Source organism: Strix aluco, chromosome 1 (genome assembly GCF_031877795.1).
Source record: "Strix aluco isolate bStrAlu1 chromosome 1, bStrAlu1.hap1, whole genome shotgun sequence".
Classification (NCBI taxonomy): Eukaryota; Metazoa; Chordata; class Aves; order Strigiformes; family Strigidae; genus Strix; species Strix aluco.
Window position 1 is genome coordinate 133729594 of NC_133931.1, and position 25071 is coordinate 133754664.

General features: G+C 34.7%; 1 protein-coding gene across 1 annotated transcript in view; it reads left to right on the forward strand.

Annotated features, from left to right (window-relative positions):
- Window positions 1-25071, forward strand: part of PHF14 (PHD finger protein 14) — a 173083-nt gene that overhangs the window by 97359 nt on the left and 50653 nt on the right. The window contains 1 exon segment of the mRNA XM_074836515.1: window positions 19805-19922. Coding sequence (XP_074692616.1) covers window positions 19805-19922 — 118 coding nt within the window.

Below are 25071 nucleotides of genomic sequence, written 5' to 3' on the forward strand. Positions count from 1 at the left end.
TGATGAACTTCACGATTATGTGCTGGTCTAGTCCTCAAGTTTCTCAAGCAAATTTTGTATTGAAGCTTTACTGTTCAATGTGGCAGCCACCCTTCCTAACTTAGCATCATTCTGAAAGTTGCAGAGAGTGAATTTTGTCTCATGATGATTTTTTTAATGAACTCTGTTAGCCCCAAAATCCCCCTGTGGTAATTTGTCTGTTATTGGACACCATCTAGAACTCAAGTTACTGCGTGCTGATCTTTTAGTCCAGCTGGCTTTCAGCCCATTCATCCAGTCTTGTACTTGATAAGGAGAATGCTGTATGGGGCTGTTTGAAGAGCTTTATGCTGAATAAACTTTGGTATGTTACCACCACTGTTCTTCCCTCTTTTACACATCCCTTCATTTCATCGCGGTCATTTCAAACATGGCCAACTCGTCTACCCTTGTTAAATCTTTGCTGAGTGCTCTGAGTTACTTTCTTGTTCTTCACGTGTTTGAAAATAGATCCCGAGAGGACGTGCTCCTTGATATTTCCTGGGGCAGGGGTGAAGCTGACCAGCCTGTGAATTCCTAGGTCCTACTTATTACCTTTTTTTAATGGGCAAGTCTTAACTCTTTAAGATGGGCTTGTCTTAGCACTTTTCATTTGTCAAAGACCTGCCTTCATTGTCATGGTGTTTCTTAGATCTTACACAAGAGCCTGACAGAGGTAACAAGCATCCCTTTCGGAACCATTGGATCCCCATGGATTGAAATATATTCAAATGGAGTAGACCCTGACTTGTTGCTTTCCTGCTGTTGGCTGTGATTCTCTTTCCCATGTCACACTGGTAGGCATGGAAGTCTGAGAGCAAGTTTTCGCTGTGCCGACTGAAGCATTGAGCACAAAGGCATCAAGTACATGAGCCCCTTCTGCATTATTAGTTGAAATCTAATCCATATTTTCTCTGTGCTTCCTTTCACTGCTAATGTTCTTGTAGAACTACTTTCTGGTTCTCACTGGATCCATCTGGAGTTTTGCCTTCTGAATTTTACCACCGCTTATTTTGCATATTTAGTTCCATAAGAAGCTTCTTGCTTAACCAAAGAGACCACCTGCTGGATTTCCTCATCTCCTGTACAATGGGATGTTGTGTTTCTCTGAACTCTAAATAAATTTTATTTTAAAAATCATCCCTCTCTCACTTGATAACCTTGCCTTTCATGACAGTCACCTTCAGGATTCTGCCTAACAGTTCCTTTGACAAGCCAAGGTTTCTTCTTCAAAGCCAATATGCATCTTTTTGTAGTCTTCATTATGAAGTAGTAGTAAATTCTCCTGTAATTTTTAAACTGTAACAGTGATAAGAGACTGTACTTACACTTCCCTTTGTTCTCTGGACACAATATTCCAATAAGCAATAAAGATTCAGTAGAGCCTTTAATCTTCTCAGTCTAAACTACAAATAAAACCTGATCTTAATTTATTTCTCTGTTTCTCAGTCATAGCAGTAAAGTGCATCACAGATTTTGACCTGGGCTATGATATACAGCAGCTTGGTAAAGAGGTTCCATGTGATGCTGTAGAGACTTGAATGGTTTACAGTAGACCTGTTACAGTTTTAAGCTTTGTAGGAATGGGAGTTTTGGGAAGAAAAAACCCCTTTAAATGTCTTGAAGAAATTACTTCAAAAAGGAAGAAAAAATACCCATCTATTAGCCCTGAATCTGTGTTTTAGACTAAGCAGACTAATATAGTTACATGAAGCCTCTTACCTACAGTGGGAAAGCTCACACTTAGTATTAGAGATGTGCCTGATAGAGCAGCCAAGTGGGAAAGCAGAATTCCTGCTTTGGCTCATTCTGTGGCATTCTGGTAGTCATGCTTAGATTTTAACATACTGAAGTTACACAGGAAGTTCTAAATTCTTCACAGGTAACAATCAGCCATCAATAACTGATGGCTAACTTAGTGGCTTAGGCCTGCATTTTCATTAACAGAAGCATGAAAACCATGCAGTCCAGTAACTTTTCAACTTCATTAGACCCTGGTGGTGACTGTTGAGTGTCAAAACTTAGACATTGGAGTGAAATTTAGATTTTTTCCTGTCAGAACTCATCTGTCCCCAGTGATAAAGAGCTAACCCACAAAAATTACTTCATCTACTTTTCTGTAAAGAAGAAACAGTAATAATAACAAACAACTGTAGACTTCATTTACTATACTGAAATGGAAAAAATATACTTGCCACCATTTTTTGATTAAAAAAGCTATTCAGATTTTTTTACATCAAGTCAATCTTATAATCTAATTTATTGTCTTATATAACTGCTAATTAAAATATTTCTCACAGTATATCATAATAATAGCAACAATAATAAGCAATCAAAGCCAGTTCTGTATTTGAAAGAAGTTTAGATTTTTATTCCCAATAAAAGATGTGATCTGAAAAATTAATGGTATGTTAGTGTATTTATATAGTATTTAAGAGGGAGTACACAGTTCTCACAGTAACAGTTGCAATGAGTGACAGTACTCATAATAAAAAGAAATTGTGTAATATATAAACTCAATAAAAATGTTTACATTTTATGCAGTTGATTTACTTTACTGATAGATTAAGTCTTTAATTACACACAGTTTATACCAGAGATAATTTTACTGGGAAAATACTTTGTAACTATTATCATCAACAGAATCTGAAGCCCTTTTAGTCTGCTTTGGGATCAGGCAGACAAAGTGGTTGATGCTGAGGGTCGGATTGTGGTTTCCCTGAAAGTGTTTCTACAGGTGTGTCTGGAGTGCGTGCTGCTTTGGAGCAGCCTGAATGTTCCTGCTGCTGTGAATACCTCAAAACTCTTAAAACTTTGAAGTATAGAGATTAGACATAAAAAACTGAATTACAGCAGAACTCATATCTTCTGTGATACAAACCATTGGGAAGGTACTGAAGGACCGGCAGTTGATTTTTAGGTCAATTTTCATTGCTAGTTAGGTTATCAGAGGAAAGCTCACAGTTTTGTCTTTAAGCCAGCTAGCCATATTTAGTTGGTCAAGCATGTTTTGTGTGTGCGGACATCCTAAGACTAAGGCCGGATGAGTAAAGGCCAACTTAGTTCTGCAGTGAAAATGTTTTCCTAATTTTTTGTTTCACTTCATTCCACCTTCATGAAATAAAAACAAATCCAAGGGGGAAATAACCCCCAGTCTGAGGAAATACCAAATGTCTGTCTTGTAAGGCAAAGTTTTACTTTTCAAATTGTATCTATACTTATGTAGGAGATCAGAAGTATTTTGAAAATACATTTCAGTTCTTTAAGAAGTACAAAGTTTTGCTTTAAAAGACCAGCTTTCATATAATTCAAAATTGAAGCATTCTGTCCTTAAATTGATCTGTACTTCTGTAGATAAAATAGCTTCTTTAATTTCTGTGCTTATATTTGCCTTTCCCTTTTTCTTTTGTTACTCTGACATTTTTGCATGTTAAATCCATCTTGTTGGGTTAAATAATTGAACATAATGTGTAACTTTGCTGTCAGAACAGATATGCATTTCATAAGACTTCCCATCTGTTCGCTTTCAAAACCAAGACAGCATACAAACTGAGAAAAACTAAGCATGTGGTAAAGGCATTACTTTGGACATGGTGCATTAAGCTGCTGAGTTCCAGTGTTTCAGGTCAATTTTAGTTGTATTTTATCTTACTGACTTTATCACATGGTTACTTTTGGCTTATTTGTACTAATGTTTCATTGATAAATTTGCCCCTCATTGCAGTATGTTAAAGAAGATTACTTTTAGCCGTTTAAACAGGAGAGTGAAAAGAGTTTAGTACATTATTTTTTAAAACTAAAATTGTTTTATATTAAAACTGAGGACTCCATTTCTTTTTTGAATCTCTACAAATGGCTTCTTTTTTGAAGCAACACCTTTTTTCAGGCAGCAGTTAAGCCTAACGTTTAGAATTTATATTCCAGTTACTGGTCATTCATTCATTAAACTAAGAGACCTTTCATGAAATTCCGGTTTGTAATCTTAAAAAAGTTGACCTGCCAGCTGCATATTGCTGACACCATCTATTGCCACATCCTGATTCAGCTATAGTGTCATTATTTTATAATGATGACTGCATTATTCGTCAGTTATCCAAGTATCTGAAAAAGATCACTTCCTGAATGAGAGACCAAATGACTCAAGTTGAAAGAGTTGTACTGAACTTTAGAAAAAATATCCATGTAAATAATTTGGAGTCTGGCATGCACATCAGTGTCAGTGTTCCCCTTAATTCTGATGAAATGTAAACAAGGTGTCCAATGTTTTGCGGTGCAGCAACCTACATGAACAGGATCCGTGGATAGTGGCTCACCCCTTTCCCCTCAAGGCTTTGTTAACTCCCCATCTGTACCACAATTTTTTTTCTTTAAGATTTATGCTGTTTAATTGTGAAGTTCCCACTGGTACACCTCTTTTCTGTTAAAATTGTTGTAAACTAGACTTATATGGGAAGAGACGATTTCATAAATATCATATCTGCGTTTATAAATTATTATGCTCATTGTGTACCAAGCAGGTTTTTTTTCTTTTGAACTCATCTAAGTACTCAACTGAAAATAAATACAATCTGTTACAGTGTAGATTACATGATATTGTGCAGCTGGGATTGAGAATTAGTTTTGTACTGTCATATGATCTTGTGTTATACAAGCCCTATCAGTATTTCGGTTAATAATAATAAAATTTATGTTCTACAACCTGTTTTTCTGACTATGTAATGAATATGCTAGCAGTCACAAGATTTGGTGGAATTAATGGGTTGGCATTCAGTTGAATATGTTTTTTCTTACAGTGAGGACAGAGATTAAACTTGAAAATGCTCTCTTCATGTGCTCATTCAAAATAATAGCAGGAAGAAGGAAGAGTTTTGCTTTAAGTGGAAAGGGATAGCCACTCCTTGCACTTGCACACTGAATCAGATAGAGACAGCTGCAGAGGGAAGATATGCATTGCAAAAACCAGATCAATTGGCTTCAGTCACATCCAAATGAAATTACATCAGTCAATAACCTTCCTTTCAAGTTACTGAAATCTTTCTGGCCCAAGTTTCTCTTGTCAAGTTACTGAGTTTGATTAAAGTATCTTGAAATTGCTTCGATAACATCAAGGACCTTGTTGTGATAAGGTCTGTAAATGCAGTCTCTTAAAAGAGAAAGCTGAGTTTCATGTAGGGTATTGAGTGTATTGACTGAATTTTTTTCATGGGTTCTCAGAAGCTTGTATTCACAAAGACAGTGCAGAATGAAGGAAAATGACACTTTTATTACCGAATGAAACTATTTCACATGTGTGATACCAATATCTTATTTAATCTTTTGTGTAGGATATGTCATTTCTTCTAGGCTTTGAAATAGTTTGAAAATGTGTTCTTGTTTTGAAGTGGGCATAGTAGCACTTGGAGAACAGAATTCTGTAAATCAAGACTACTGCTAGTCTTACTTGTTTACCTCAGTCAGCAGTGCAGTGACCTTCTCTGAATGTCGCTATTTATGCTCCAGTGTGCCACTTACTAAAATGAAGCAGAGCTTCACCATTCCAGTGGTACCTCAGGTGCTGTGATGTTTTGTCTTGCAGATAACTTTTTTACAGACTAATCAGTGTGTATATTAGCAAATAGAAATCTGTAACCATTCAGGAAGCATTTTTTAATGTTTATAACTTCATCAATACTGAGAAGAGTCAAAGTAATTAGCAGTGTCTATAAGACACATTGTTCATCATTGTTTTGGGGATCTGTTTCTTTTTGCCACTAAAGAGCTCTGTAACTCTCATCCACTTAATGGAGCTGTGGGTACACATTAATTCCTGGGATCAAGAGGTGTACCTTGAGCAGCCTGAATTTTAAAAATGCATATTACTTACATCACCTTCAGATGGTTTGGTGTTTACTGCAGATATAGTTCCTTGCCTTCTAAAATTGGCCTTTGTCAGCACTTCTACAACTAAATAGCTCCATTTTCCCTCTCTTTCATTACCATTTTACCTCATTAAAGTTTTTCCCAAATACCTCTTTAGGCTTGCTAGACTTACCTGGTGGGAGAGTCCTAATGTTTCAGAATTGGTAAGATATGCTGAAGCAGCTTCCTACCTTCAGACCTTTGAAGATAAACTGATCTTACATTATGGTTGCAGATGTATTTTACCTGTGCCCAGTTAGCAGCCAAAAACATTCTCACAACGGGTATTTAACAGGCATTTAATGACTAAAAAAAGCAAGGATCAAAGCTACTAACATAAGCCTTACATTTGCAATTTGTACTTTTCAGTAACTGTTACACAAATGAAGAGGGCCTTTGGCAATTCCAGTAGGAAGTATTGAAATAACTTGTGGGGTTTCTTGTGCTGTAAATTCCTTTGAAAAGGAAATATGCTCATATATTAATATTCCCCCCCCCCCATTACATACTTAACTGAGGAAGCAGATTACAGCCATGTGTGGTTAGGGAGGAGAGTGAGAGAGGTTGATGTGTTTCTCTCCCTTTGGACCAAAACTTGAAGGAAAGTGCTTTCATAGTTAATTTTGTCCTGGGATGAAGGAGAGCTGGGAGAGAACAACTCTTCTAAAGGACCAAATACGCAATTGAGAACCTCACTGTTGCAAGCATCTATTATGGCATTACCTGTGATGCTTTTTTCTATCTGATATTTGTTCCATCTACTGGTGAGAAAGGAAAGCTGTTCAGTTTTGCTCACTGTCCTTATTTCAGATTTTTGTGTTCAGTAAATCCTTTTCCCAACTAAGGCTGAAAATGCAAGTTCGGATATCGTAGGCAGCTCTGGGTACTGCAGTCAGTAGAAATTAGACTGGATGTATAGAAACAGGAGCACTTCTTCAGATGAGGGGGGGGTTGGGAAATGGTATGTAGGGAGGGGTTTGAGAACAGCAAAAGCAGAGAATAGAGCAGGAGAAGTGTCATCAATGTTTTTTAATAAGTAGTTCTCCAAAATCAGTAGTCAGTTACCAGATGAGTTTGTGGGTTACAAGCTTAAAGAAAAGCTATCTTATTTATCCATTTATATTCCTTTGTCTTTTACCAATCTGTTGCTGGTTAGAAATGTGTTTAAACAAAGTCAGTAGTGATTCCTTAACTAAATAATACTTTAGAGATGAGAGGGGTGAAGATAACCCTAAGTGATGTAAAATAAATGGTGTCAATTTTAAAAACAGTAGAAATGGAAAAATGGTCCAACCATTAAAAAAGTAAATTTCCTTTAATGTATCAGTAAATTATAATATTCTTCAAAATTTCTTGATATGTTGTTGTCAGTAAAAATGCAATAAAAAGAAATATTATAGGAATCACTAGTGCAGATACAGGTTACGCTTTCTACTTCATGCCTGCGTTCTTACAGCCTTACCTAAAGTACTACAAAAAATTAGGATCTTGCGTTTGCTCTATAGTTACAAGTTTCCTCTGTGAGTCTTGCTTGTCTTCTGTTACTTTGATTTGTGAGCTTATTGTTAAAATTTGACTTCTTTTTTTATTAGTTAACTATGACATTTTTTGTATATAAAAATGTTTGCATAGATATAATTTTATATAAAAATAACTTATAAGTATAAATTTATTTAAGTACATATACATATATATGAGTACATATACATACATGTATATGTTTTTTTATATATATATATACACACACACACTCATTTTGAGAAACAGAAATCAGAAGCTGTATTAAAGGTATGGATCGCTGTATTCATGTTCAAACCTTGCTAGCCCAAGTAGGGCATAGCCCTTCACATTCTGATGACCTGACTCCAATGGTACAGTCGCAGCTACTCATACTGTTGCTGAGAGGATAGAGGTGGCACAAAGACCTTGAGCTTATCTCAGATTGTTTCCTAATGCTACCCTTCATGTTTCTGCACTTAAATGTGTACTCATGTCAACCTCACCCACTCTGAGGTGATCAGAACAAAACCAGTTGCAATCACTAAGGGAAGGAGATTGTAATAAGATGACTATTAAAGGTATTTCTATTTTACAGCTCAACTTTTCTTCAGTTTTCTTAAAAAGTTCAAAATTGGACTGTAGTATTGCAGTTCAGGACACCTGATATAAAATTCTAATCATGTCCCAAGTGAGAGATGAACTGAGAATTGAAATGGGTTTACATATACTACTTCCTTTCCGTGCCTCTAATTCTTGGACTCAGAGTCCTTACACTCAAAATTAATTTTCAAAGAACTGTTGTTGGAACATGCAACAACATTATGGCTCCTGTTCATCAGATTGTTTTTATTTTATGAAAATATGACAGCAGTTTAAAATTCCTTTTTATTTACAATTCTCCTTTAATAAATTTCAAAGCAGAAAACAGAACAAATGCAGTGGAGACTTTATATAGTCTTTCTTTGAAAACTGATGTGTATTTGGTATGCCAGCACAGCTTAAAGACAACATGGATTTTTTTCTACTTAAAAATCTCACAATGCTATCACTTATATTAATGTGCTGTATTGCAAGTAGATTTTATAAAGAGTTTAAATGTAGAGAGTCAGCACTTTAAAATCGTATTTATTTTTTAAAAAAAAAAAGAATCCTTGAAAAGTATGTATGTCATGAGAGTGTCAAAACACAGGAAGTACAAGTAGGATAAAAAAGCTTGAAGACTTCTGTATTCTTTCCTCAAAGACATTTTTTCAGGAGTGGCTAAAGCTTTCTGTGTACTGGATTATTACATTGCATTATGAAAGAAACCCTCCCTTACTTAGTGCTTCCTAAATCGTAAGACTTATTTGCTGTTCTATAGAACAAGCATTTTTAAAGGTTGTAACACAGTACCTGTGTTGTTTGTGCTTGTCATGTAGTCAGTCCCATAGCTGCATTTGTGTGGGTTTCGAATCTGAGGAAAAGGCTAGCTTCACAATCAAGCCTACTTGTATTAAATTGTTGCTTTTGTGATTATAAAAAGAAAATTATCTTCTCTGTCTTATGGTGGACTGCCTTTGTTCTTTGAGCTGTATTGAGAAAAAGTTTAAAGGATGCTATAGTTAACTCAGTTTAATGTTTTGACACTTGTAAGTTTCGTATGAGTGTCTTAAACTATTTGGATCTGAGCATACACGTTGCTTGAATTTAGTGTGATGTTAAAATGTTTCATAAGACAGAGCAGAGCTGCTATGATCTTTCAATGTTAATATTTTTTTCTTATCACTTTACTGTGTAGATACCCTTCATGAGACACAACTCTGCCACAACTCATCCTCGGAGGCAATCGTGGAAACCTTTTATAATATGATTTTTAAATGTGGATAAAGCTCTCAATAGAGTACCTAAAGTAAAGGAGAACAGCTACCTTGTCTCTACTATAAGCTTATTACGACAAAAAGTTGAGTTTGCTTGTCAGGCTTGGATAGAATGTAATTGATTGGTTTGTTATTTGGACTGACAAGGTAGTTAACTTGCCTGCATTTTTTGCACTAATCAGGAACATTTCTTATGTGCATTGTTGAAAAATCCCGGATAAATGTCTTGTCAGAATTGTCCTATTAAGTAATGTCTTTTTCCCCTGTGCTTCGTTGGCAAATGATGTTATACAATGCTTGGATTCACTGAAGAGTGACAGAAGCCTGTGGGACTTAAATATTGTACGTTCCTCTATGGTGATATGGAATGAAATAAGCAACAGTTTGCCATCCGCCTGCCGCTCTACTTATATGCAGTTTCATAAGAACATTTCTATATAGAACACCATGTTGTACATAGACCTTACTGTAAAAAGGATTGTTTCCTAAAAAAAAAATAATGTTCAGTGATAATGAGACCTGTAAAACACTTGAGACTTACTATTCTGAAGGAATAGATTTGCCACGGAAAAATTGATTTTATGCTTATTAGTATGAACCAATTGTTTCTGACTTCAGACACTCAAGTGAATAGAACTATACCTTTATTGCTTTCTGAAAAATTTTTAAGAAAAAGAAAAATTTACGTATATGCAGACATTTGTTTTGTTTGGCTTCTCTGGCAGTGTTCAGGACAATCTCACAATACAAATATGAAATTGTTATGTAAGTTGGGGAAGGAATGAAGAACTGATCACACAGCATGACAGCTGAGATCTTCGTCTTCATCCGTATATATCCTGGTAGATGCAGACATAGTGTTTTGATCTACAAATGGTACCAATCCAGTTCTTAAATCTACAGTAGCAGTGTGTTGACATCTTCATCGTTTTCATCTTGAACTTGCTCGGAAAAATTCTGCTCAAATGCAATCACACTTGTAACTTTATGACATACAATCTTTGAATTTCTTGAGATATGGTGGTTTTTGTCATCTATCAAGGCACATTTCCATTTGAAAATATTTTTTAAATTTAAGAAAGAAATTAAATGCTGTAATAAATAATAGGAGAAATATACGAATTTGTGTATACTTATCTACAAGTCATATCTTACCAGGGCATTTCATGTTTGGATATTATATTAAATAAAATTAACCTGATGTCTAACACGTCGTTTTGTTTTAAAGAGGGGGTGGGATGATACCAGAGTAAGATTTTTGTCTGAACTATCAGAAACGCTTACCATTCTCTATTGGCAAGGTACACAAAGACACCTTAAAAATAAAGAAATTTGCACTAGGAAGTAGGTGTTGATGCAGGAATTTGATCTGTAAGAATCCATGGATCCGTTTTAGGAAGAAAAGTCCGAGTTTAGTGACCACTTGCCCAAAATTCTAGAGGTAAAAAGTTACATCCAAACACTGTGCTAATGAGGGGAAATAAATGCTGTTTGCCTGTATGTCGTGCTGAGTTTAGAAAAAAAAAAAAAAAGTAATGTTTACTGTGATTTATGATCAGTTATTAAACTAACTCAGTCTAGGTATTGTGAGTAGGAGAGAATGATAAATGTAGTATATCTTGGCTTTTGTAAGACTTTTAAAATATTTTTGTGTGTGACATTCTGCTAAATAAGCTAGAGAAATATTCTGTTAATTAAGCTGCAATAAAATATGTAGCCGATTAGAAGAGTAGACTAGTTACCATGGACTCACTGTCAAATGATATTCCACTCACTGGGTTCCACTCAGGACTCTCCTGCATTCAGTATTATTATATTTTTGTTAATTTTTGCTGCTTTAGTGTATTAGGTGCTGGAATAAAGTGTTTGGTTACCTTTGCAGGTGATGCCAGTATGAGGTGAGAGACTACAGTGTTAGAATTAAAAATGAAATTTTAATAAAGCATCCAGAGAAAGCATGCAGTGCCATAAAGGAAAAGGCAAATCACTATTTAGTGCGTGATTACCGTACAAGGAGTAACTGGTTAGGAGATACGTCTTCAGAAAAAGAAGGTATGGGGGACTCTGGATCACAAATTGATCATACCTGAGATGTACAGAGATGTACCTGAGATGTTAAATGTGTTACATTTAACACATGAAAATATTCCTCCTGAATATTCAGAAAACCAGTATCTCACCCTCATGAAAAGCTTCAGCTAGCATATTCTGTCCACTTAGGCAAGAAATATGTAGAGAAAGTCCAAAGCAAAATGAGTTGAATGATAAGACAACTATGAGAGACATAAATGAATAAAAAAGCTTAAAATAGTTGGATTTCTTTACTTTAGAGAAGACTGGAATCTGTCTTCAAACAGCCTAAATTAATATAAAGGTGATGAAGAGAGAAGTTGCTGCAAAAAAAGGGAAAAATGAAGTTGTTCTTCAAATCTGGTCAGACCAAAAATAAGTTAAATTGTAGCAAGATGATTTGGATTAGGGAATAGAAAGTTTTTTTCTAACAATAATTGTACTAGAGAAGTTTGTTAGGGAAGTTGAGTGTTCCCTGCTATTGGAGGATTTTAAGGACAGACTAATGTGTGTTAAAAACCATTTGAGTATTGTTGATGCTCCCCTGGGCATGCTTGATATCCTAATGTGATTTTCTGCTGTATTTTGTATGTTTGTTCCCCAGTACAACTTCTTTGTAGGATTTTCTTCCTTCCTTTGCACTTTCTTCTGACACACTTGGTATTTCACCTTTTGAAAGAAGTTGATGGCAATATTCAGAACTATAATGGACTTCTGTAGTAGCTCACAAACAATACACCATTCAGTATAGTTGTTAGTCTGAATACCTGAGAATGGCACTATAAATGCAATCATGTATTATGACTAGAATGTACTTTAGAAAAAATAGTGCAGCATTTGCTAATATCTTTCTTAAGTTTTATACTCTTCAGTTTGTCACAGGGGTTGTCCTGGTTCTTTCAGAATTTCCTGGTTTTCCCAAGAAAGAAAATATTTTGGACTTTGTTGAGGACTATAATATGTGTAGTATTATCTTAATAGATGTCTTGAAGGCATTGTCTTCACAGAAATACTTAGTCTTAGAAATACTGAAAATATATAAGTTCTATAGAGTAGCTGTATAATATTAACAAAAGCAAACACATTTGACATAGTGTTTACATCAATATATTCCCCTTGTATATGTGGGCCTTTAATGAATTTTGCAAAATAATTTATTAAAGCCATGTGTTTTATAGTTTTGAAGTAATATGAGAGAGAGAGAGGAGTGAACGCTTGCTGAAAGGAAGCTGTTCACATACAGGTATAGTCAAGTTTCTTTATAGCGTTCTTATAATTCATTGTATACATGCAAACTTAAGTTTCATGAAACAGATGAATTCAGAAAAAATCTGTATTACATAGGAATGTCACATAATGATAGCCAATTCAGATTCTTCTTTGCCCATAAATAATCAGTGTTAGGTTTTTGGATTTGGGGGGTTGTTTGATTTAGTATTAAAAAGCATGAATTAATCAAGTAGGAGGGGTGGCACTTTTGGGTTTAGCATGATAAATTTAACTACACAAATATCTGCCAGATTAATGCTTATTTTCTTCTGCTCATTTCTGGTAAAATTGGTTGACACTGTCAGTTTTGTTAAAATTAAGTATTCAATGTTCAGTTTACATGAAGATAAGCATCTGGGGAATGGGAAGTAGAAGCTGCATAAAATGTTTTTTTCCTTTTGAACTTATAGGTAGGATGTTTTGCTTACCTTTTTTGCTTTAAAGTACAACTTCCTAGAGATCAACGCCATAGAAATTCATGCTGTTATGTATTATAACTAGTGAAAAATACAGGATTTTTAAAAAACTCACTTCATGTAGCAGATGCTGAAAAGTGTAGCATAGATCTTCTGAGTGAATGAAGGCTTTTCCACAGTATTATTGTACACTAAAGAGAAAAAATAGTCATTTTATTTAATGCCCTTGAGTTTGGATGGAAATTTGAGTAAGTTAGAGATTATACCATTTCCCACATCCAAAACTGTATAGGTACTTTATCGTGAAACTACTATTAGCTGGAGATCAGTAGGTTTATCCTGCTCTGTCAGGCCATATGTCCATCTCGCCCCTACACTGTCTTCATCGGTAGTAAGTAGATATAAAACCTGAAATGTAATAATCATCCTGCATCTGGTATATTCTCTCACCTTTCAGAAATAGCCATGCCCCTCTCTCTTCCAGGCTTGACAGATGAGAACAAGTCTACTGTCTCATCTAGCATTATAAACTATGGAAGTCAGGAACTTCCTTTTGTATGCTTGCATGGTACCCGGCATAATAGAAATTTGGATGAGGCTTTTAATTACTTTGTGTAATACCATAAACATTATCGTTCCCAGAAAGAATATTTCATTTATTAAATCAAAATTATGAAAATATTAGAATCCAGAAAGATGTAGGTTGGAAGGAGCCTCTGGAGGACATCTGTTCCAGCCACCCACTCAAAACAGGACTGACTGCAAAGTTAGATCTAACTTTGAAATTAGATCAAGTTCCTTAGAATTATATGCAGTTGAATTTTGAGCGTCTTTGCAGATAGTGAGCCTTTCAGGATAACCAGTACCTGTGTTTGAAGAGGCTGTATAATTGGGCTATATCCTGGTTTATATTCAATACTGTAAGCATGTGCAGCCATGTTAGAATTTTAGTGCTGGAATCTGTAACACTCCTGATGGTGAAGTCACATAAAGCTTGTCTGGCATATGTGAGAAGACTTTTAAATTATCCTGGTTCTAATAGTTTCTTAAAACTGTTCTGTAGAACAGAAACTGCATGATGACTTTACCATCCATTTTTAATTGTTATGCCTCTTATAGGCAAGGGAAAAAATGTAGAACTCAGGAAGAGGAAAAACAGCTTTTTTCCATTTTCTGCTTATTCTCTTTTGACAATATTTGCCTAAAAACAAAACAGTTGCTAAGGATGTAGACCTTATATTTTAGAGTCTAAATACAGCACTGCATCACTTCTGTTTTGTCCTTGGCCTATGACATAATCACAACAAAATGAAAGCAATGTCTGTTGGAATCCATGGGGCTGAATTTAAGAGTTTTGGTGTAGAATGGCAGGGTAAGATATGAAGATGTATCTTTACTTATCTTCCCTTTTTTCAAAAGGTGTCAGATAAAAAGAAGAATGTTTTCTACATGTTCCATAATGAAAAATTACTATTGTTTTGAGCTCCTCCCTCAGTAAGCAGAATAAATGTACTTTTTGGACAGCATTAATAACTGCATTAAATATAAGATTATACAGTTATTTCACCATTGGATCTTTAATTAAGGAAGGTGCCTTCTTTGACATGACATGTGAGAGTTGCTGATATAATCCGTCCCATAGTGTTCATTCCTGTCACCCAAAATCTATCACTTCTGTGGTCTGGTTGCAATTAAAGTATCACAGGAGCACTCCTCACCAGCTCCAGTCCAGCGTCAGTCATCTTGGTTCTACAGTTTGAAGTCCTTTGAGCTACATCAGTTTACTCTGTTTTTTTGGGGAATGCTTACATGCTCCTTTCCATTGGGTCTATCATACAGCCACTAAGAAGAAACAAAATGATGACAGTGCCTTAAACTGTCATAGCTGGTTTTAAGTTGTTCATCTGACCATAAGAATGTGCTGCAATTTAAAATGAACCCCTGTGCATGTGTCCAGTTGTTTGCAGTTTCAGAGCAGCCCAGCACTTGGGCACTGAGGGATTAAAGGGGAGAGACGTCAGTGCCTGAGAAGAAATATCTGTTGCTCAGGTGTTAGTCAGAAATGGGGTCCAGAACAAGGCAACAAGGAGAGATGTATATCAATAGTTCAATCCATACAGGTGCTGGAATAGTTATTATGTCGCATCCCCCCAGCTAATGGGTGAGTGAATGCACACCCATCCCACTGCAGTTGTCCGAGAGTTTAAAAATTCTGGATTAGATTACTTCTAGTTTTGTTCTAATTAAGTTTGCCAAAGTAAGGCTTATATGACAAGTTCACTAATTTTAACGGAGATGATGGTTTATCAATATGTATCGTAGTTTTATATCTTTTTTTCCATTAACGTAAATCTTTCTAAGCTGTTGTGATGAATAGGGTGTAGCGTATATATTTTGTAATTCTGTATTTTGTTCAACATGGTACTTTTTGGCATGACACTGGAGATGATGTGCAGTGTTGTGTACATAAGTGAGAGATTTTCTGTAGTCTCTGAAGCATATTTGGAAAGTTGTATTTAAAGATTAGCTTATTAATGTTGTGTTTCAGGGACATGTAAGTAATTACTTTTACAGCTCTAGATGGGCGATGCTGTCTTGTGAATGCAAAATAGGTTTCTTCACTCTGGCTGAATCAGCTCTTTGTGGTTTTCAGTATTAACCAGTGACTTACAAATGTGCCAGTGATGGGCAGGTTTTGCATTCACTGTTCCTCTGTAAAAGCACAGGTCTTTTTCCCCAGTGCTCGCAGAAAGACTTCTGCAGGCCAACTGATAAGACTCCCTCCTGTGCAGGTAGATGCAATGTAATGAAATTGGATGTATGTGCTGGGCTTTGTAAATAAAATGAGATTGACCCCAGCCATTATCTCATTTATCTCATTTACATTGTAAAATCAGTATCTACACTATTGATTAGAACATAATTAGTTAATTATGAACAGGAAAATGCAAAGTTATGTAGGGCATGAGCACAGCCAGCTGTACTGCTAAAAAACTAATAAAAACAATCCAAGGGCATGAGCAGATGGAGATCGCTTTATTAAAGAACAAAGCAGACGTATTTCAGGTATGGAAATGCCTAATCAAGCTTTCTTGTTGTGAAGATGTAGCTGACCTGCATTCTATACTTTTATAAGTGAAAAATGTTGTTTCTTATTTTTTAATTTATTAACCTAACTCCTTCAGAATTCACCTTTCTTCACACCCCATTTTCTCAGTATATAGTGGGCATATATCTATCCTCATTAATTGCTGGAATGAAGAACACAACGATTTCTAATTTTGATGCATAAAGTAATTTCAGGCTTGTTAAAACATTGATAGTAAGCAATTACCTGTCAGTTAGAGGTAATTTAGGAGGTTAAGTTAGCTTGTCTTTGTGTGAAGCTCTGTTTTTATTTTCACAGTTTTCAGTACAACTGCTAGGCAGACCACTGAAGATAGCTGTGCACTTAATTGCGTTTGTAAATCATGTACTTAACCACAAAAAAGTTATCCACAAACAAGGGCAAGGCAAAATATTTACTAGTTTAAGGACTGTTATGAAGGTGTGACCTTGAATCCACAAGGGTAAAAATTTTAACTGAACCTTTAAAATGGAGGAAGTGGTATCTTTCCCTTTTTACCCCCCTAACCCAATAGTTTGACTTGTACTATTAAGCCATCTTTGGGATGGAAGTAGATGATATTTGTAAATGACAGTGCCATTTGGTTCCTTTGCTCTGTAAGTGTCTATATTGTGAATGATCTGTGAGTGCATTTACTGAAAGCCTGCAAGACTGTCAGTGTGACACTTTTGTGACCCAACAATCTCATTCTCTAATTAAGTTGAAAGTACTCCTTATTTTGTGTCTCTTTCTTATTTTCTGAATCTGACAGTGGATTTTCTATCATTTTATCTTGCTAGACAAAAGAACACAAGTAATAGTATACACTTGAGGGCTTAATCTTATTTTACCAGTGCCATTTTAACCTAGGTATAAGGTTTTCTTTCAGAATTAGGAATTAAGAACGCCAATTTTGTTTTCTGTACTGTGATGTGTGTAAGCTTCACCTTTTGTCCAAAGTCAGTCTCAGCAGACAAGAGAGTTGCCATACAGCTAAGGCATCTTCTTTAACCAAGGTACAGTATGTTTTCATCCATTTTCCCAGCATCGTGCTCTGGGAACTTCAGAATCGGTGAATTTGTATTCCAATACAGGATTGTATTGTATTCTATATTGTATTACAATACAGAATTTGTATTCCAATAAAAAACAGTATGAAGGCAGCGTTAAAAATATTTAGTATAGTTTCATTTTTATCACCAGGCGGCTTTTTATGTTTTGATACGTGAAAATATGCTTGTGTTATTTGCATTTTCTCAATTGTGCAGATTCAGATAGAAGCTATTAGTGTCTGAAAACTTTTATATAGATATTTTTAATTCATTCTAGGAAAATGCAATTTTTCTTCTGCCAAACTAAACAGCTTTGAAGTGATAAAAATTAATGACAATAAATATTAAAAACATTCAGCTTTAGAATGGCGCCTCCAGATCTGTATTTAATTTCGTAATGTTCTGGTTATTTCAGCCCAGCCTTGCTAACTCCCTCAGCGTACTTCTGAAATGTGGCTGAAAGTGCAGTCGGGAACTACCACATTCTAGATACAAAATGGAAGAGATGTGAGAGGAGATGGCAAAGCATAATTTTAGAGGGGAGACATTTTCCTTTGAACGTATAAACACTTGTGTTTATAGACAATCACTTCAGAAAAACTCTAAATTAATACTGTTTGAAGTCAGATGTAGATTTTAGGATTAAGCTCTGGAAACACACTATATCAGTGAGAAGTAGTGTGATGCTTTATTTTGTGATGCTTAGAGGATCCCAAACAGTTTACAAGAAGGGAGTTCTGATAAGCACTGCTAATGCAAGCACTTATGTGAGTAAGATTCTAGATACAGAAATAGGTTAGTAAAAATATATTCCTCTACAGATGAGAACATTGAGGCTCAAAGAAGGCTTAATCTTTTGCTGAAGGTCACATATGTTGTTGGGATGTAGGAGTGTAACCTATCTCATCTCCCACTCTCAACCTTTTTATTAGTTTAATATGCCTTTCACAAGAAATAAAACGATGTATTCCTATTTGTGAATAATATATTACTACATTAGAACTCTTCTGTCTTTAAAAACTGAGAATGGTTTCCTTTTTTAAGTGTTTTCTTTGTCCTGGAATTAGAATGAGTTGTTACTAAACAATCCTAAGGATATAGATTTTAATATGGTAAATCCCATTTTTTTAGAAATACCAAAACCTGTGTTGCATACAGTGGATAGGTAGATTATTGCTTTTAATTTCTACTTTGCAGTACATGCAATACAATTACCAGTGCTCATGTCTTACATATAACTGCTAAAAACATAAGGCTTGCCTAGCAAGCACAGCCTTCACAGCAAGGGCAAAAGTATTTACTTAGGTTAAACAATCATGATCAGAAAACTGTTAACTCTTTTTATTTGGAGATTAATCCTTGGAGAAAAGTCACATGAACATTTTCTTATGTTAATATAGCAGTATGTTGTGTTAGTTGAATCCTCTTTCTGTGATGCACTGTGTGTTCTGTTGATAAATTACATCCCTCTGTCTTTGATCTGATAATGCCTGTGCTATGCTATTATTGCAATTTTTGGAGTTTCTTGTGCTTGCATGTTTTGTGGAGGAGAAAGTGAGTGGCCAGGAGAGCAGAGAATGAAAGTGTAGGGGATTTCTTAGAAAATTTTTCAACATTTACTCTATTTCCTATTTTTGGATCATTTATACTGGCTTTAATTCAGTTTAAAGGCATTTAATGAAGAGAATATTGCAAAGTAAATTTGAAAAAAGCTTTCTGTTTCATACAGAAGAATACAGGGGGATATGCAAATAAAGTGGAGTTCAGTAGGATATATGAAAATATTTGCTTTTAAAAACCTCTTTCTCATTTTGAGCATAGTATTGTACTGATTTAAAAATCCTTTCATGAAGCACTTGTTACACTGTAGCATTCTTCAATGTAGGTACTTAAGAATAGGTGAACAATAGCTATGCTGTATGCTTTTTGTGAGCTTTTTATGTGAACCATGCATAATACAAAATGCTAATAAAAGGTTTATTTAAAAAGAACATAAAATTGTTGTGTGTACATAGGGCAATTTTATAAGTGAAAGATCACAGTGAAATCCTTTTAAATTGACGTCCCTTTCCAGAAAATTCAAAGCAAATCAGAAAATATTTTGTGCATTTATTTATCAACCACATAGTCCTAGTGTAAAAAATATAATTCATAGCTGTAAATTATACTTGAATTGCTGGATACATGAGAAAACGTTTCAGAGTTTGCCTTAAAAAAGTAGATGTGTAAAATAGTGTCTTAAAACTGAAAAATCTATGTTGTCACTGTCTAAACAAATGACAAATCTCTTCAAAATAAATGGCAGTGAATGACATCGAACTATCTAAAAAAGTTGAGCTGGTTATACATTTTTTCTTTAATTTACAAGTCTCTGAAATAATGTCATTTATATAAGATGACGACAAAGGTGATGTATGAGTGTCTGCATCAGAATATTCCAAATTAGGCAGAGCCTACTTGAAGTGATTGTGTTCGAAAATACCCCTTATAGAAAATGGATTTTCTGTATCATGATAATGGAGCAGGAAATCTTATGCTGAGAATTGCAGGGAAGCTCAATCTAAAATAGTATAGAAGTACCATTTATATATAAATATAAATTTTGTTTTTCTCTTGCAGGTGTGATGAATGCAGGCTTTGCTACCATTTTGGCTGTCTAGACCCTCCTTTGAAAAAGTCTCCTAAACAGACTGGCTATGGATGGATTTGTCAGGAATGTGACTCTACATCCTCCAAAGTAAGTTAATTCATCCTGTGAAATAGTTGAAGTATTCTGGTTTTAGCAGTCTTACTTAGCGTCTGAAGTTTTTGTTGAAAAGTCTGCTCTGAAAAACAGTAAGATGTCATAAAATAATGTTTTCAGATTCTCTGTAAAACAGGTAAAAACCAGAATGTATGCAAAATGGAAATATTCCTTATCAATAAAGAGAATTTTATTATCCCAATTAAATGCTTTCTTTTCACATTATCTTCTCTCTGAGAAAGGAGTTAGTATGGATACCATGTCAGGATTGGCAACATTGTTGACAAGTGGAAGTATTTCAGGAGTAGTACAGAATACAAACCTCTAAGGACAGAGTTAGAAAATGCATGTTTTTCTAAATAAATGAAGATGATTTGAATTACTAAACCTGTTTTTTTCACTGGAAAATTGTATGAAGGTTGTTAATACTTTATATCGATTGGTATGCCTTGATCAAATATAACGCTGTAAAACTAGAACTAAATTTTTTACATGGATTAACTCTCTTTAATAATATTGAAAGTAATAGTGTGCTTCTGTAGTACCAACCTTTCAAAAAATAAAGATTTTGATTCTTTGTCTGCACAGAAGCTTCTTTAGTACTGGCATTCTTTTCTGTCATCACTGTAACCTCTGAAGAGACATTTTCTAATTGTTTTTCAAAATTGGATTTATAAATGCATCTGGTATCTCAACATTAAAATAGCAGAGAATTCTGAAAGTCTTTAAAATTTTACAGGCTATTCTGCCACTTTCTTTGTATTTCACAGAATTTTTTAACTACTAAGGAGGTGACTCAATATTTGGATACGCAGGGACACAGCTATGCGGAGATGCTGTCATAAGTTACCTGTTAGCATACTTAGTAAACTCTTTCATGATGTTACTCTTAAGAATGGAAGATACAAAATGTTCAGAGAGGTGTATAATTTTTTGGCTTGCTAGTGTCCCTTTCCAACTGAAAAATATGTTACGCAGTTTCACCCCAGGGGGTTTATCAAATTGCTCTTCTGTAAGGAGATATGAAGACAGACATTGGAAATTAGCTGTCCACTGCAGTTTGGACATCAAGTGATCTTTCTTGAATACCACTTACATGCAACAGACATTTCAAGAGTGAATTAAAATTGTTATTGAATTTCTGTCACCTGCTGAAACTAAAAGGGGTTCTTGATAATGTTAGTTAAAATCTTGTGTCTCCTGTTTTCTTGGCTTCTTCTGAGTAAACAAAAAAACAGGGTTTGTAATTTCTAAATGTGTTTTTCGGGAGATTAGCACACTGTGTACCAGATAAAATTTTAAAAATAATTTATCATGTAAATTATTTATGATTGATTTCACTTAGTGCAGGGTGTGTATTAGTTTTAAGGTGCATGCTGAAAAATACAATGTTCTGAAGAATAAACAAAGTTTATCATTAGAATGCTGATATATTTTGTGTTATCTTGGTGATTATTACAAATTTAAAAATGCTTGTTATTGTGTCTAATTTTCTTTTTCATTCATAAAGTTTTTTAATAAGTAAATTTAAATAAAGTCCTTTGCACTTTCAAGCACAGGAAATTTGAATTGTCTTTGAGTGGATATGTGATGAATATGAAAGACACTGAAAAATTGTCTTATGGGGACTCCTTGTGGTTTTGTTTAGTCACTTTCCCACAGTTTTTCCACAGAGCTGTGCAGAGAAATTTCTCTGAAAAAGCTATATTGCTCTCTATGTTTTAAAAAGTCTTTTTTGTAGCTTTCTTTTGGTTTATTCTCTACTGTGTAACAAATTCAAACAACATGGTGTTGAGTTAAACAATTTATGCCTCAATGTGAGTGTATTTTTAAAAGGATTAGGGCTTTATTTATGTTCTTAATCATTTTTAAATTGAATATTCTGTATGGCTTTAGGATTGTGTATTGTATATCCATGATTTTGCACAGCTTTTCATAGCCAGCAGGAGCTGATATGGTAAGACTTTTTCTACCCTTCACTAGAGGGGGTAGTCTCTCAAATGTGTACTTAGAGCTCAGAAGAGGAAAACCATAGAGCAAGTTGTGTTGTTTGCTGCGCTCTGCCTGACCTGTGGATGAATGGCAAACCTGAGTACCAGCAATTTCAATCTCTCAGTCACTCTCTAAATCCAATTTTTGGTGTGTCACAATGAAGTTTTTTGTATGGATTATAGCAGCAAAATGGGATTGAATTTCCAGTTTTGGCCAAGGAGACTATTGTTTAGTTTTCATTCCTTCAACTTTATTAATCTGTTTTGTTCCAATTTAAATCACTGCTATAGTATACATTTTAAAATTCCCCAACAATATCTTCTGTAGCACTACTGGGCCTTAAAAACAAGTGGTAAGTAAATTACACTATTTCAGTGACGAGAAAGATTATAGTGCATAGCATATAATGGTTCAGTTAGTTTTTATTTCTAATTATGAATTTCAATTTTAGATGTTCAGGAAAAGTTGCGTACTGCTGACAACGAATAATGTGATTTTATTTTCAGACTTTGCTAAGCACTTGCAGGTGTCAGCAATGCAAGGGAGGTAATTTAGCGGTAATAAACATATGCTTTAAATTGTTATCTATCACAAGTGTTGGACATGCTACTTCCATTTTGCTTATACTGGTAACAGGACTCTCCAGCAATTGTGTCAGTTTTTCCACCAGCGTAACATATTCCCATATTACCCTGCCTGTCAAATAATAGACAGACAGGGACTTTGCTGTAGGGCATGAGGGCAACAGCTTCTCTGCTAGTAATACTCGCTGTCACTTTTATGGAATGGGTGATTCTCGCTACTAAGGTCTGACAAGCTCTCTCATCTCAAAAACATTGTAGATTTTGTTACATCACATGAAAGCTGAAGTAAACCTATAAGCTCTCCATTTCTATAACATTATCCATCTACCCTGCAAAAGGATTATGGTGCGCTTTCAGGATTGCCAAACAGCACTCTAAATCATAAATTTCCTGACGGTTTGAAATAGCGATATTTAAAATGAATATAGACGTTGTTTTAGTGGAATTTAGTAAAAACAAAATAAATGAAATATAAAACAAATTATTCAACGTTATGATGTGGTAATACTCAGTAGGAATAAATGTGGCCTGACCGTTTGTTCATTATGTGTGATAAGGGTCTCATTATGAGGTCTCATTATCATTATTATTAGATGTGCATTCCTTTCTATTGCCTTCCATTTAAAACATACTGTTTAAAGTGTCTTCTCCAATTTTAAAATTTTACAAAGGACCAAGGCAGCAAAGAATTTAAACATACGTCATGGTGTTACAGTGACCGTGCTAGTTAGATTTCTGTCTGCTCATCTTTGTGTACAATCTGTTTTGCAAAACGCTGCAGAGTGTACATGTCAGGTCATTATTTGAGTGCTGCAAGATGAGCTGCCTTGTCTCTAGACTTCTGTTTAGTTTGCTTTTATTTCATCTTTTTACTGTATTGCTTTTTTTCAGTGGAAATAAATTGTCAGTATATATGCATAGAATTTTCATCTAAACCCCTCAGGAAATATTTTGTGGAACTACAAATACATGACACACCAACCCTGGCAAGTAATATATTTTTGTACACCTTTTGTGTTGGAAAGCAATCATGGATGATTTTGATTATTAGCCAGGTAGAAACATTTCTTTGGGTATATCTCACTTTCACATAGTGAATAAGCAAATGTAATTGGACACTGTAATATTAAAATATTGACTATAACTTTGAAATAATATTTTAAATTTAAAATAATCTTTAAAATGTAAAATTTATGTCAAACCTCTTAATTTAGTCAGATAAAAAGAAAAAAGTGAGCAATTCAATTTAATTCCTGTAGTCCATGGAAGTTTATTCTAGTAAAAAATAAACCTGATGGTTAAGAAGGCCTATGGGGAGCATAGAAGTTTCTGATCTACTCATGAGTTGTGCAGGTGACAGCCTCATTATGGTTTATGGAATTTAATCTTTTTCATTATGCCTTTTTTCAAACTCAGGGAGCATTTCCTCACACAAGTGTGTTAAAAAATAAACAATGAAACCAAAAAGTCCTGACGTCAAGCTCTCAGAATTTAGGAAATATCAAAATTAAAGTGGCATGCAGTGCTTTAAGTCCCTTTGTGGCTATGTGTGAATTTGCAGCCTTTAATCACTTCATGCTGTGATACTATTTTTTTTCTATAGGACCCCTGCCTTCTCTGATTTAGCTGTCATGGATCACCAAAAGGGATTAATTTGGGTTGAGTATTAGGAGAAGATACTGTCTTTAGGTTTTGCAAGACATAAAAACTAAAGCAATGATTTCAGGAACAGAAAAAAAAACATTTGAAGTAGTTGAGTTGTGACCAGAAAATTGAATTTTACCTTTGTCTCACCCAGAGCTCCTGTGAGTGCTAGACAAATTAAAATTTTAAAATGTTGAGTAATTTTTTCTCCTTGTTTGCGGTTGCCCAGCTTGGATCCCTTGGCCCAGCTTGCAAAATGCTGAATTCTCTGAGCTGCAGCAAGTGATAGTGTAAGCTGTGGTTTGAAAGTACTAAGACTCCATAATGATGCGGTCTGGACTATTGCAAATTGAGTAACTAATTTAATACAAATTTTAATTTTTACTCTCTCTGTATGTTGGCTTCCATTTTGCAAAATGTCAATACTGCTCCCTTATTTTAGAAATTTTCCGTAGATTTGGATGAGTTGTTCTCTGGAGCTGCCTTTTCCTGTCCATTGACTATAGGAGGGAGCCGAGACAGCTAGTTTAGATTAGCGAGGGTTATAGTTTAGGTGGGATTCTCCTTGCTTCAATACACACAGAAGATGGTTGAATCAGCGTTGCATGTACAGACTTTATCTGTGCAATTACTAAATGTTTGGAACAGAACATTTTCAATATAGTCAAAATCTTTAATATTTTATATATGCATAAAACCCTATTTGAGTTTGGCACACAGGGGTAGTATATATGCATGCTTAATCATGTCTCAAATATATTTTATATATGATAATATTTTATCATTCAATACAATGTGATTTTAAGTAGTTGCATTTAAATTCAGAAAATAAACCAAAAAAATCCTTAAAGGTCTTTTGTATTAATTCAGACTTTTTTCACTCGTATATTCTGACAAAGGGTGACTGCAGCTGTAAAGAAACT